The sequence below is a fragment of the Temnothorax longispinosus genome, chromosome 4 (genome assembly GCF_030848805.1).
Source record: "Temnothorax longispinosus isolate EJ_2023e chromosome 4, Tlon_JGU_v1, whole genome shotgun sequence".
Taxonomy (NCBI): Eukaryota; Metazoa; Arthropoda; class Insecta; order Hymenoptera; family Formicidae; genus Temnothorax; species Temnothorax longispinosus.
The window spans coordinates 21,265,974-21,281,018 of record NC_092361.1 but is presented as its reverse complement, the minus strand read 5'-3'; the positions used below and the strand labels follow the sequence as shown (position 1 = coordinate 21,281,018).

General features: G+C 37.9%; 1 protein-coding gene across 1 annotated transcript in view; it reads right to left on the bottom strand.

Moving 5' to 3' along the window:
- The window catches only part of Rsh (Rap GTPase activating protein radish), a 126,574-nt gene that overhangs the window by 17,823 nt on the left and 93,706 nt on the right, over positions 1 to 15,045 (bottom strand). The window contains 2 exon segments of the mRNA XM_071776113.1: positions 418 to 520; positions 14,574 to 14,685. Coding sequence (XP_071632214.1) covers positions 418 to 520; positions 14,574 to 14,685 — 215 coding nt within the window.

The following is a 15,045-nucleotide window of genomic DNA, read 5'->3' as shown; positions in this document are numbered from 1 at the left end:
TTTGTGACTAAGCATTTTTCTGGCAATTTCCGGGGGCATGCATTACCTTTCTGCACACCGCGAAACGATATAAAATCATGGAATTTCATGCAAATACTATAAGCAATGCAAAATCGAAACCTTTCAATAACCGGAGTGCCCAAGAAAAAGTGTATCTGAAGATTTTTATACGAGATTAGCATTTCTTCCAAGGTATTCTTGTAAACGATTGGGTTAACAGGCGAAATCATTACAATCACGTGAGCAGTTTTGAATGGGAGTGCAATAAAACGAGTATGATAATAAAAGGATAAGAGGCGTGCTCCCACGCTAATGAGCCGCGGCTTAGGTACGACAATACTGATTAAGGATAATATCGTTTTACGAGTTTGCCGGAAGCGTAAACCGCACCGAGAAACGCGATTCTATCTTACTCACCGTCTCGCCCGCTTTTGATTGGGTCCCGTGAGATTCAGGCCGCAGCTGTTACATTTTAGGCACTCCTCGTGGTAGTGGTTGTTGTCGTACAACGGCGACGGTTCTTGAAACAATAAGCCAAGAGATAGAGTTCAGTCTTCAAAAGAGATGTCGCGTATTATGTGGGAAATGCTTGCAGCGAATAGATGTCAAAACAAGAAAGAAAATCCATAAAGTTCTCAGAAAAATTTTTTCATAATTGAACGCAGATTCTGCAATGCGGAAGCAATTCCAAAATCTTATATCTTTCTCGCTGGAGCCAATTTCGCGAAACAAGAAATAAAATTATGTACCAATGTTATTTCAAATATACAATATGTGACCGAACTATCCTCCTCAAATACAATTCCACGTGTTACATAGGTTTTTAAAAAATCTCTGTTATCCACAAAACAGAATAAAAATCAATACAGAACTAAAAATTATGAAAATGGCGTTTGATTCTTTATTGCACAACTGCATCCAATTAATAAAGTATCTCTTATAATAATAATAGATACTCCGAATGTCCGTCCTGTATTCGGTAAAAAATTCTGGGGGTCACATTTATGCTAGATTTCGTGAGGGAACTGCAAACATCCAACGTAAATAAATCATTTGTGCAGTAATTAAAGAGAATAAACGTTTCTCTTTATGTTCGCGCGGATTTTTTGCTCGTTTTCGCATCCTTCATTCAATAAGCATCTCCCACGCGCGCGTCGCGCGCGTAATACCCTCTTTCTCATTATCGCACCATTAAAACCACCCGGCTGTTCGGGAGAACTTGCGCATCATCCCGTTCCATTTACACTATTTTTCTACCTCCGTGTTTCCCGACACCCTGCCCTCCCCCTCTCGTTCTCATGTCCTTACTTAACTACCCGTTCCGCGAGGTCGTGTCGAGCTAAGCTGGGGTGTGGTCGGCGCTCTCTCGTGACACCACACCACCATGGCACGGCACGGCACGGCACACCGGAGGCCGTAAAGAATTCCAGCGCATGCCAGGCATGGAATTTTGATATCGAGAGGAAAACGGGCGTCACGGCGCCACGCCGGTCTCGCCAGGAAGCAGGACGACGCGACGTGGCGTTCGTGACCGCCGCGATATGTACTAATTGCACGCATGCACGCATGCACATCCATCAATGGGAGGCTCTCCTCTCACACATATGCGTACTCCATTTCGTGACTACAGAATTAATGGAGTTGTTCCAAGTTAGGAATATTTAATGAACGTGATTCCCATTCTTAGTTCTGTACTTAGCAAAGCTAAGGATCTTAAGATGACGTAATAAAAAGGAAATATATTTTGAAATATAGAGGAAACGTAATAAAAAATCTAAAAAATTCCTTTTTTCCTTTAATTCATTAACTTAAAATAAATTTTTTGCAAAACAAAAAATATTTATAATATGTAATTAGAAGGTAATTTATGAATGTTAATTTATAAAACCAGATGCAGAATGATGCATTTTTCGGAGAAAAGTCGCGATATGAATATTCGTGTAATGTTTGTTATATATTTGTAATATTAAAAGTTGTTCGAAAAGATTATTCGTATGCTTTATAATCGCTTAGATCAAGTCAAAGGTTGAATCACAGCAGAAAGTCAGGGAACGCTTTAGACGTGACAAGTGTAACAACACTCCTTCCCGCATACGAAGCATATTATAGATTATGCCGACTTGTCTCGTTGTTTAACTTGAGTTGTTGTTAGAAAGTTAGGTACAATGTAATTATTATTATGTTTTAACAATGACGGCGTATATCTTGAATAGAAATGGCGAACTCGTACTCGATAATTGAAATTTGATGAGTTAAAATTGTAATGGCTTCCTCACATACACACACACAGAAGATGTTTGTTTTAAATTAAACGAGAAATTCATATCTATTAAAAATCATATTTAATGTAATTTTAATTGGTGCAGCATTTTGCATAATTCAAGTTGTAATATTAATATGTTATAATAATATTCTATACAAATAACATGTTACAGAATAGAAATAATTACTTATTCGTATCAAATTTGTAAAATATTGCTATTTCGCAAGTAAATATAATTACGGTATTGTAACGTTATTTTCATTTGCAAGTATATTTTAAGTTTACGACGATCTGACAATTTTATAGTTTAACATTTTATTTTTTTTTGAATAATTTTTCAATTAAAATAATACAAGAAAAGGTATATGTAAACTCTAAGTATGTACAAGTTTTATAAAATGTTGTCAGCAAAATAAGTTTACAAAATCGATTTTACCAAACGACATTATTTCGAACGTATTCCGAAGGAAACAGAATCGTATCGAATAAGTTATTAATATTTACGTGCTGTATCAAGAAAAGTTTAGGAGGCGCCGATGAATTTGAAATATAAAGTAGCTATACATCGCGACAATCTCGTTACAAGTTTTCACGGACCGCAATATATTCCGTGCAAAATATCCAGATGACGAGCGAAATTATTCGTGGCGCAACTGTAGCACGTGATATGACATAAGATTACGCTCAATGGTATATTGCTTCACCCAACGCATTATATTCTTTCTACCCTCGATTTACGCCATCCAATATACTTTACATGCGAGCTTCATGTACTTTAGGCTTCTCCCTTTCTCTACTCTAATGTATTTTAGGAATCAAAATAAATTCCGTGCTTCGCAAAAATCTTTTTTTTATTGTAAATAAAATTTAACGCAACGCTATCATTCATCGCGTATCGCGTATTAAATGTAAAGCATAAAATTTTTAACACCTTTTTTGGCGTCCTAATATCACTAAAAAGTATTTCGTATCACGCATGATTTTTGGCGGAAGCAAAAATTGAAAATTTGGTGGGATAAAACGGATACAGAATAAATTCGCAGGAAAAAAAACATGAAGCAAAAACGCTCGCATTGTAACGCGAATCGACGAAATGAAATTGCATAAGGCCGCAAACGAAACTGCGGGAACTGTCGATTAACCCGCAGTTTATATGTGCAGATGATATATGTATATGTCAACACACCATCGTCGCGGTAACGTGATGTGCACATATTTCTTCAGGTTTCGTTTTTTTTATATCTCGAAACACGGCGCGATGCAAATCTCGTCTGAAATATGCAGGAGCCAGGTCAAATTCTAACGAGCGTCAACCACCGAGATAAAACATGCGCTTTACCTCGATCTCAAGCAAAGATTCGGAAAAAAGTAGGAGGTGACGAAGGAGTCTCCTATACTATTCCACACGTGCCGCGACGGCCTTATTTTTAACTCTTCACCTACGACGATTATGCTACATCCAAAGATAAAACCGTGTTCTTATTTGTACATTCATTACGCGACAAAATAGAGTATCAGGAAAATGTCAAGTAATATGGGACGTGTAATCAACATTTTACAGAAAAAAAAACTTGCAATATCTCCGCGCCTCTAGGTAATTTCAATCGCGATACTGACAAGGTTCGAAAGTTGGACAAAGTAAATAACAATGATGATGTTAGAGGCGCGAATGAAATAGAGGACTTCAGTGTATTGCACCGGAAGTGTTTGAAAGTATTACTTTGGAGTTGCGTGTTTGTTATTCCAGGCAGGTTTTAGTAACGAGGGAAAGTAATAGCGTGCACGCACGAACGCGGTGATATTGACGCAGCCTTTATCAGTACTTTAACACGTTAACGGCGGACTCGATTTACCAGGGGTCGGAGCTTCGAATTTTCGGATTCGTTCCATTCAATGAAAGGCCCTAGCTTTTAGATAGGGCGTGTTTCATTTCTATGTAGTTTTTTTCCCAAATTACACTTAAAAATAAGCAGGATAAAAAAAAAGAATTTCAGTAACTTTTACTCCTGCATTAAACATTTTAATCTCATTTAATTCCGTAGCTCTCTTGTTACTCATGATAATAGGTAATTGCAATACATTTTTCTCTGCATAAAAATGAAGACACGCGCGGGAAAGCAAAGGATACCTTGGGAATCTAATCTGATTTATACAATTAACGTAAATACATTTTGCAACATAAAGAAGGTAGCCCGATTTCAAAGAAATTAGCGAAGATTTACGAGCACATGGTTCTGCAATTAAAAATGAAACTTTACGATTTTTTTAGGAAACATTTACTGTACGTTAGATAGAATTTTTATCATAATTCCTCATCTTAATTCCTTTATGATGGACATCGTCGCGACAATCTTCCGTGTTATCTCACGACTACCAAACCAATGGAATTAGCGTTAGATTGTATCTCTCTCGCCACTCCTAATTAATTAATTCCACGTTGTCGTCCTGTTACTCCCGTTTCTACCGACAAATGCAATTTCGCGCGCATACAATACCCGTAAAGCATCCACCGCAAATAAAATTTGCGAGCTTTATTCCCAAGAAAAAAATGAAGAGCATGAAGCGTGTAATATCACGGCCGCACGCTGTCGCTCGCGTTGTCTCGGCAACTTTTATTGACGCTTTGACCCTCGTCTTTACCACGCGCTCAGATCAGGTGGTTTATCCGTCGTCGTTAGTTTACAGCGTCTGGAGTTCAGTCGCGGTTAATGATAAAATAAAACTTGTCACATCCAATGCGACAAGAAAGCCGGATCCGAAGCAAACTCCGAGAGCGAGTTACGTCGCCTCGTCGGAAGCGACACGTTTAATTCGCATGTAAAACGCAATTACACGCACGTGCCGAGTGCGTAATGCAATTGTGTCTGATAGTTCCAGAGGATGACGCCTTTAGGCAACGACGTTCGCAGTAAAAACCGGAAAAAGATGTTAAAGCGAGATGCTTTTTTAGCGTTACCTAACATTAATTTTATTATTAAATATTATTATATCTATCACATTAAAACGAGAGAAAAACCTCGCGGTAAAACTGAAGGTAGAATTAATTATTAGATAATTATTCCAGGCAATTTGTGCTCGTCGTTCCTATGTTATCATGCACGTATATATTCGACATTTTAATAATAGCATTTAAACGCATAATTAATGAGAGCTATATATATATGTAACCGCAGTTAACATACTTTAACCTTTACCAACCCAGGAAATTCAATTAAAATCGGATAAACACAATGTATCAGATTTCTTGCGCGTTTCTTTTTACTTGCAGATTGTGTATTCAATTAGGAGTCAATTTTTACCTGATGAAAACGTCAAGGCATTAATATGCCTTATGTTCTATAGGCGATTGAAATTTCGAGGAACTACGTGAGGAACCTAACACATATTTTGCGTATTTTATTTTGTTTTATACGTAAGTGAATATATGTGTACGCTATAAAAATATTTTTTTCGATATTTTTAACTTGAGATGTTTTCAGATTATTTTTCAGAACAGATATATAAAATAGCACGTGCAAACTGTAATAAAATTGGAATCAAAGAGATGGAGATTGGTGAGATATGATATTAATTTAGGGGCAGTACAGCGCAAACTTTCAGACAATATAAACCAAATTTCCCCGATTATATAAGTCCGAACCACATGGCGGCACAATATTGACATCGGATCATTTATAGAGTTTTCCAATATGGAAACGAGGATGGAAACTCGTTACGTATGGTATTAGGCGCATTGAGTGCGATTAAGCTGAGTTTATACGGTACATTCTCAATGACCATTTGATATAAATCATTAGAAATAAACGAAAAATAAACCTTAGACTTAACGTTTCTGCAAAAATAATTTTCCGTACTAAGGAATGTGAAATCCTCGTGGAAAATAATTATTATTAGCTTAGCGAAGCAAAAATTCGAGAAATCCTTATAATCAGATGACTTAAATATGCGCACATATGTTATAAAATTTTCGAAATTAATTTTAACAGATAATTTATCCACAAGTATATAAAATTAATTCTCTCTAAAAGGACGCCAATAACTTTTGAATTACAAATCATCGAAAACGAAGGGCTCAGGGTGAACTTGAGCTTGCCGATAGTTCACTTCCGATTCATTCACTTGGGACGATTTACCCGGGAGGTTCGCCAAGAGCGAACCGCGTAAATTCGGCTTTAGCAGTGAACGCGGTCTTGTCGTTGGGAATTGATGACCGGAGAGCGCGACCTCGGCTGGTCGCTCGGCAGAATTTATCGAAACCAATGAAATTCCCGAGAGTTCTCTCGGCGACGATTACCAACGGTCGCCATCGATGGAAAATAATAATTACATCTCGCACAATTATTACACTTGGGATTCTTCCGCGGTTCGCGCGTCGCGTATAAAAGAATTAGACCGCTCGTGAATCCACGTTCTTTTTTTGCCTTTCTCTCTCTTTCGCACTAATATTCTTCCAAACTAATAAATCTGCACAGATCTATCCGTTACTTCGGGAATAGTCCGTGTACCAGGAGAAAGCTTCGTGCAGGTTTACGACCGTATAAAATTTTAGATTCCAAAATTGGAATTTTAGAAAGGGCAACTTTTCCAGGGAGAGAATTTTTATGTGCTTCATGAAATCACAATGAGGAAATTTTATTCTCAGTGTCGTACATCATGTGTCAGTTTGCCAATTAATCTGTGCGGATTTGCACGGTTGAATAAATTGCGGAGAGAGAGAGAGAGTGTGTGTGTGTGGGCAAGCCTTAATCACAATACACGCGGTTGCGAACAAAATGCCGATTATTTACAGCCGTGTGTGCCAATCGGAATTCCTTTTTAATCCGCGAGCACGCCGCGCCCTTTCCGTCAATACGATTAAACGAATAATTGATTTGCAATTACCGCGAGCAGTTCAAGGCGGATTAGAGCGCAAATGAATCCTTAATAAACGCACATGCGGGAGAAAGCCCGAGCAACGGCGGAGATTGATCGACACGTGATTGATACCGAGATGAAATTTACGGCCACCAATCATCAACACCCCAAGCGTCTTCTCGAGCGTATCGATTTGTTGCTCGATTCGTTATTATCCTTTAATCTCGATCCTAGACTCGATGACGCACCCTCATACAGTCAACACATTTCGCGGCGGTCCTTTATTTGTTATTAATAAGAGAATATGGCAACACAAAATTATCAGCTATAACCATCAATTAATTATTTGTACGTATAATATTCGGGAGATAATGTAACCATTATGCGGAAACAAGTAAAGCACAACATGAATTATTAACAATGGATACGAACCTTGTTTGCGATAGCTATAATAATTTTCAACGTTGAGTGACCGGAATATTAGATTAGATATTAGAATATCGCCCACACATAGCCAAAGCCGATATATATATATATATATATATATATATATATATATATATATATATATATATATATATAATACTCTTTCAAGTGATAAATGTCCTCCGCATTACAAACTTCGTTTTCTACAGATTTATGATAGGGAATTTTCACTGAGACACAGATTACTCGGATATCAATAACTGATGCGACATCACAAAAGAGATTGCTTCTTATCCTCATTATTATCATTTTATCGACACATCGCGTATCGACAGAAATTTATTAGCTTCATTGTTAACGCGCGTTCGCCGATGAAAGCATTCTTCATAGCTGAAAAATGGATAAAGGACGATTGGGAGAATTTTCGAGATTGACGTATACAATAAGCTCGGAAATTTTTCCACGGCGTCGCGTCGGCTACGGCCGATTAATATGTATTTCTCGATTAAGGACCCATTAGATCGCGTTACGCGGTGAACGAGCGAGGAATATAATACGATCAGGCCGTTCCATTGAATTTCAACATTCGAGGCGCATGGTAATTCCCCGCACTTCGTCCGTTGTCACCTTCCCTTTTGTCGCTTCAATCTCGTGAGACGTGAAACAATTGTGTTCCATTTCACGTTTACAAGCGGTCGAAGGAAACGACGCGACTCGCTATCCGAAAGGCTTTTTTTTTATTTAGCTCCACGGCGAAACGGTAAGGTTTTAATACCTATCCGTTCCGCAGGGATAATCCCAGGGGAGCGATATAAGAATACGAAAGAGCAACAGCTACGGTATTTCAATGATAAAAACATCGTCTGAAATTAAATGTACAAATGTACAATTGAAAAGGTTTAACGAATAAAATCACGGGAATATTCGCGGTCAGAAACAATCTCGAATAAATTAAGTAATTAATACGGCCAAGTGTATTATTGAAAACAGAATGCGGCTTAAGAATGTCTTATTAAAATTCTAGTACTGTGTATTGTCTTAACATAATCTTGAATAAAGAAAAAATCTTAGAAATGAGATAACGAGCGGACGAACGTTTAAGAATTAATTTTCAATTACTATTCTTAAAACCGAGGTGCCTAATTACCGTAGATTTTTCATTGTCATATTGCACAAATAACCTTATTTATATTTTAATAAAGGAAGCTACTTACAATTAGTAACGGATATTCTTGCAACCCTTATCCTATCTTAAGAAATATCTGCCGGGAAAACAAATTTAACCCTGTTGCTGAGAGTAAATGTCCTGCATGCATTTCCCGACAAGAAAAAGGTTAAGAATGGGATAAACTGAAGGACGAGGCGAAAGTACTCAACGTAAAAGTCAGGGCTCTCTCACCTTGTTTAACGGAAGCCCTCCTTTAACGGGAACGCGAAAACACACGAGAGCAATTTCGAAATGGACGCAGAGTCGCGCGACGAAGAGACCAGGCCGATCTGGAAAATTACATTTGCCAGTGGCGCACAAATTACGAACAATTTGTTCATAGTCCCTCTGCCACCTTTCCCTGGCCGTGTTGGCTTGAAATGTGCATCCACTAAATTATTACGCGAGCGCTGGACGAGTCTCGAAGATAAGGAAAACATAATTAAGAGCATTGCGGTAAAATAAAAAGCTTACCACAAAGCTGAAAGTTACCGAGGTGTTGCGCAGAAGGAAGATAACGAAAAATGTAATAAGCCGCAGATCTCTCTCTCGATGAATATCGCGCAGCGCGGCGCACGTAATGAGTTCTAATTGCTGCTCTGGTCGGTAGTAATACGTCAAAGTAAAATACTGAAGAATTGTATTTTTTGTAGAAAAAATTACGGCACAACAAGCAAATCAAATATAATTTATTTTTTGTGAATTGTTTTATATAGTAGCCGATGAATATTTTTTTGCAGTTGAAATATTTTGATGTTATACCTGCACACGGATCGCTTAATTCAGAATTATTGGAAATGTTCCAGGTGGACACACGAAGTTAATTCAGAAACATGGGCCGGTGGTAACTCTATTACAATTCGCGTATTTCTGCGTATTCGATAATTGTCTCTAATTAAATCGTCGATGGGTTCGATTGGCTCATTTAAAAGTACACTTACTATGCATATACATATAGGCGTATAAACGCATTAACATACATACTTAATGTTACCCGCACGAGAAAGGAAACGATTGCGTTCGATGTAGTCACGCGTTCATCATTCATGAAATATTCAACATTTCGTAAATTAAATTGTTACAAATGGATGCGATCGAATTGCTTGTTTCAAAAGTGCTTGTCAGAGTGATAAATCAGATAAATGCAGCCGTAGTTTCTCGGCATTCCGCTTACAGATTTTCACCGAGGAGAAATTAATTTCTCTGTAACAAAGTATATCGATATATCACTGCAATTTTCTTTAAAAGTGTCTGCTCGAATTGCATACATTTTTTTTCCCGATTTAATGACGCGCGATACCTCCTCAAACTCACTCGCGAGTTAACGTAGAAGTTGTCGACGTTTCGAATCTCTAATATGCCGGAGAGATGTAAAAAATGTCGTGACGACCTCCGAGTTAACTTAAGTTTCTCCTAACGACCGTTTCTACGTCGACGACCGAGGAGCAAAATTTGCAAAAATGATTTATTCCGCATAGCTCCTACGCAAATCTGTTCGTACGATGGAAAATTACACGTTTAAATAATTAATCGGCCGTGACTGTGATAATCAAATTAATGAAAATCCCGCGTTAATGAGCAAAAATAAAAAACCGCCCACGGATCAATCAGCGAATGGGAAACCCATACGATTTACGAGAACGAATCAACGTTTTAATCTCGCGATGCTCGAATATTAAAAATAAGAACGCGCAGCAGAACGTTAACACCGCGAAAGAATGATTTTTATAATTGATTCCGACATGCGCAAAACACGTATAAAATAAAACTTTTCTCTCGATGGCGCGACATGACTCACGCATGAAAGCGCTTTAACAATTCTCCGCGCGACTGATTACCTCTGTCGTAAAATTCGCAATGAAAATATTTATCGTTTTCGATATCATCGAAAGTGTGTTTCGGGAAACACAATTACGAGTACATCGCGCGTCATAACTTCTCGAACGCACTATATGAGCTCGGCTAAATTACCCGCTCGAAATGTAAACGTGGTGCACTAAAATTCTGTAGTGTTTACATCACCGATCCATAAAAAGACGACACGCATCGCGAATGAGTATGATTAATCGTCCTCCACACGGATACGGCGAAATAAGGCTGAATATCGTACCTTGAGAAATTCGCGAGTTTAATTACGGATTCGCTGAAATGAACGTATACGCATGTATTAAGTTTTAAGTAGATCGGAGCAAATTACGTCTCCTCGGCATATATACGTCCGCAAAGATTTAACTTTGACATTTGAACATAATGCGTCGGCATTCGTAATCTAAATTGGCGACTAACCATGAGTTAACATGTATAATTCGTATTCACTTATTAATCTCAAGCATCGTGAAACACGACACGTTACAAATTGCGATTTGACACGCGATAAGCTTCGCTCTAACTTCTCATGAACGTTTAACATGACACATATCATTTTACTTTCCTTTACTTTATGTTATTTCATTGTCCGTAAAATAAAGAGAAAATTTTATATTAGAAGCTGTACAATACCTACTGTAATGTTGGCCATCAAATTTAAAAAAAGTATCATATTGAACTTTGTCTCGTACTATCGTAAATATTACATTTATAAGAGATAATAGGTGCTTTCCATTTACATCAAAACTCAGATAATTCTCACTTGTGACGTCGTTCTATCCTTTTTGGCAATTAATGAATAATAAAGACAGAATGACATCACAAGTGAGAATTATCTGAGTTTTGATGTAAATGGAAAGCAACTATTCACTCTCTTCCTCTTTCTTAAACATAATTTTAACATAAGATTCATATTCCGATATATATAATCTTTCTTTATATTAAATTATATTAAACAAAGTGTATCAAAAGATAATGAGAAAGATATTTATCAGTCTAAAAGAAAATCAACTTTAAATGAATAATATATGCAAATTTTGAAACTTTATATTGTAGGATCGTGTAGGATAAAAATGTCCTATTACGCATCAATAGTCACACGAACACGTTATGTAAGTCAGATATTGTCAGATATGGCTTGAAAAAATGTATCGTACTGTAGTGCTGCATTGGTACGGATCAATGATATTCGTGGACATGAATCGTTAACATAAACTGAATTCTTAAGAAATATACGAATATATACGTATAATAAATCATTCGCTATGATGCTTATTCGGAAAATTATTGTCAATCCGATATTCCACGTAGAGTATCAAATTCCACGAATATCAGATATAAAATAAAATATATTCGAGATACATTCTTATAATAATGATTGTGTATTACGTTACACACGGCAGGAGAAATAGGAAGTTTTATGCTAGAAATAATAGCTGATACGATCGGGTCATACCTGTGGATCGTCACTTTCGTGAAAGTCTCCGGTGTTATGACGGGAAAGCAACAGAGTCCTCGATCGCCAGGACGAGTCCTCCTCGCCATATCACTTACGACTTTCGCGTTTCGCGTTGCACAGGGAAAACACAATCGGCACGCTAACCAATCTCGCGCGCGCGGCTATCGAACGATCGACATAACGTGTCAAGGACGTCCGGAGACGTCCGGCGTCGCCTCGAAGGTCACGGAAGGACCTTTCGGAACGTCCGATGATAGGACGCGTTAAATCCTGTCTCCCTGACGACGCGTGCCGCGCATTGGCCGATTTCCAAATTGCTCGCTTCGATATCGGGGGCCGATATCGAATATATACTGTTCGCCGGGCACCGCCACAAGTGGTTGTGTCCTGCTGCCACCGGGAAAACACCTGATCCTGCGCTCCGTAAAGTGAAAAAGACTGGGACGAGTTCGTGGGGGATATATGCTATATACGCGAGAAAACACCTTTTGTTCACGCGAAGATCTTGACAGTCTCGGTCTTAAATCCGGATTTGCCGATCGGAAGAAGAGCCACACCACTCCCCACCGATCAACGTGTTTTCATCGCTTTAATGGGCAAACTCGAACGGTGTCATCCTTCCGCAGGAAGACCCGCGCATCACCCTCCTGACAGCGTGGCTCGCCAACGAGCCCGTTGTTCGTTTGATCGCCCGGAGGATCGATCCTCCGACGCAAGTAAACACGGATGAAGAGAAGAAAAGAGGGATGGGCAAGAGGATTTGCTGCCGCGCACCTTCGATTAAAGCACGAGGGATTAAGCGTGTCGTTCGATCGCGGAGCAGGGTCCTCTCCCCTTCGGGAGCGATCCTTTTCTTTCGCTCGAATTCGATCGTCGATCCTCCGGGACGGCGAGACAAGCACTTGTCCCTGAGTTCAACAATTATTTTCGATGTCTTCGTCTCAATGTAAAGCGCGTCCTAGCCCGGCTATCCTTGGGTCTTTCTGTAAAACGACGGGAGCACCTCGCGCACGAAGCGGAGCCGCGACGAGTGTACACACGCTACACGCTCGTCCTTAGCCGAGGGGGTGTCTCGCGAGGGCTAGCTTTCTATTTTCCAGCCTACCGACTGCCGTGCACCCCCGCGTTATTCCGCAGGTACTAAACCGGCCACGATGACGCCTGCGTCCTCGTGCGTCGCGACGACGGTTATCCGCGACCCCCCGCGTCCGATCGCGCATGACGTAGCAATAAGGGCGCGAATTTAGCGCAACATTCGAGATAGGGAACACCTGATAGCGAATACGCCGACTTGCTGGCTGTCTCAAGTAATGAGAATATCTACTACGATTACGTAGCAGAGGTAAATTTTTTACGTTTGATTCGAATGGGTTCCAGGTTCAGTATATGAAGGTGAAGAAACCTCGTCTACGTTTGTTCTAATTATATGTGGAAATGAAATTAATAAAATCCTCAAATTGGAAAAAAAGCTCGTTAAAAATAAAAGAGAGATAAAACGCAAGATTATATAAGTATATGTGTATGAAATATGATATAATAATATGCGACGTATGAAATAGAAAATAGTTATAGAAAGGATATGAAAAATTAATTATAAAAAAATAAGTTTTAGGAAACAGAGATTACTGACAATTTTTGTGTTTAAATCTTAAAAAAAAAAGTTATACTAAAAATAATTTTTTGATGGGAACACTGTGAGATACGATACCATTGAGAAATATCATTGATTCATACTACTGTAGCATGTCGTAATCCGATTATAAAGATCTCACAAAAAAGAGATAAATTTATTTATATCTCTCTTCTTCGTTAAATAGTGTAAGGATTTAAAACTTTTTATTATTCTTTTGTCGCTTAAATTTTTGCGAGAATAAATATTAACGAATATCTATAAATAATATTCATGCTTAAACGATGTAACGACGCGACAATCGTTTTTAAATTTATAAAAAACAAGTTTCGACTTAAATTTCCGTTAAATGAGACGGATCAATAATGCTGCGTCAAGGTAGCTTTGTTCATTACGTCGTTCATTACGGCACAAAATTTAACATGTGAAACGTATCACATGAGATTAAAAAGAAAGATATAGGATTTTTTCAATTGAATCAAACAGAATAGTGAGTATTTAGACTAATAAACGGGAAACAAAATTAATACATATTAACCTTGAAACAAATAAAAATAAAAATGTGCAATGTGTCCTATATGATTTCACGGTGATATTCCCGTGTAATTTAATCATCAAATAAAAATGGTTGTCGTTTCAAGAAATAGATCCTACAATGCAACACGGAATGTCTGAAGTATATTGAGAATTATAAAATCGTTCTCGTAGAGAATCGCTGTTATCAGAAGTCAAAAGTGAGCATGGATGGAACTTTAATTGGCATACGCTGAAATTCGCTGTACGAACGCCGCGATTTAAAATAATAATACGCGACCCCTCCGCGCGCAATAATTGTTATCGATCAACAAAATTCCTTTTAATCACTTACCAGTCTGGGTGCTGCTGTCAAATAAGGTGCTGGACGTTTCAACTGTCATCGACGCGAAAGTGCCATCCGTGATTTGAGCCGAACTGTCTCTTCGTCCGCGAAATCTCTGAGCCTGCAAAACACACAATACATAAATTTCTAATAACCAGATTAATTTAACTCATCAAATTAAATTAAATAAAATTTAAGTCATTAATTAAACGTATTAAAAGAATTTAACAACTTTTTATTAAATAAACAAAGAATTTCTTTTAAATTTTTTTTATGTAAGAAAGATAATTTAAGGTTTCTTTTCCTTTTAATACTTGATTTTGAAGGGAATATTTAAAGAAAACATTTTGTAAATATTGTTTAAACTTATTTTTCTTCTCAAGAATAATTTTGCCTTATAAAATTCCCTTTTGAAATAAAGAAAAAGCTAGAAAATAAAGAGGTATCTATTCGATGTCTTCCATCTTGGAAATTTTTATAA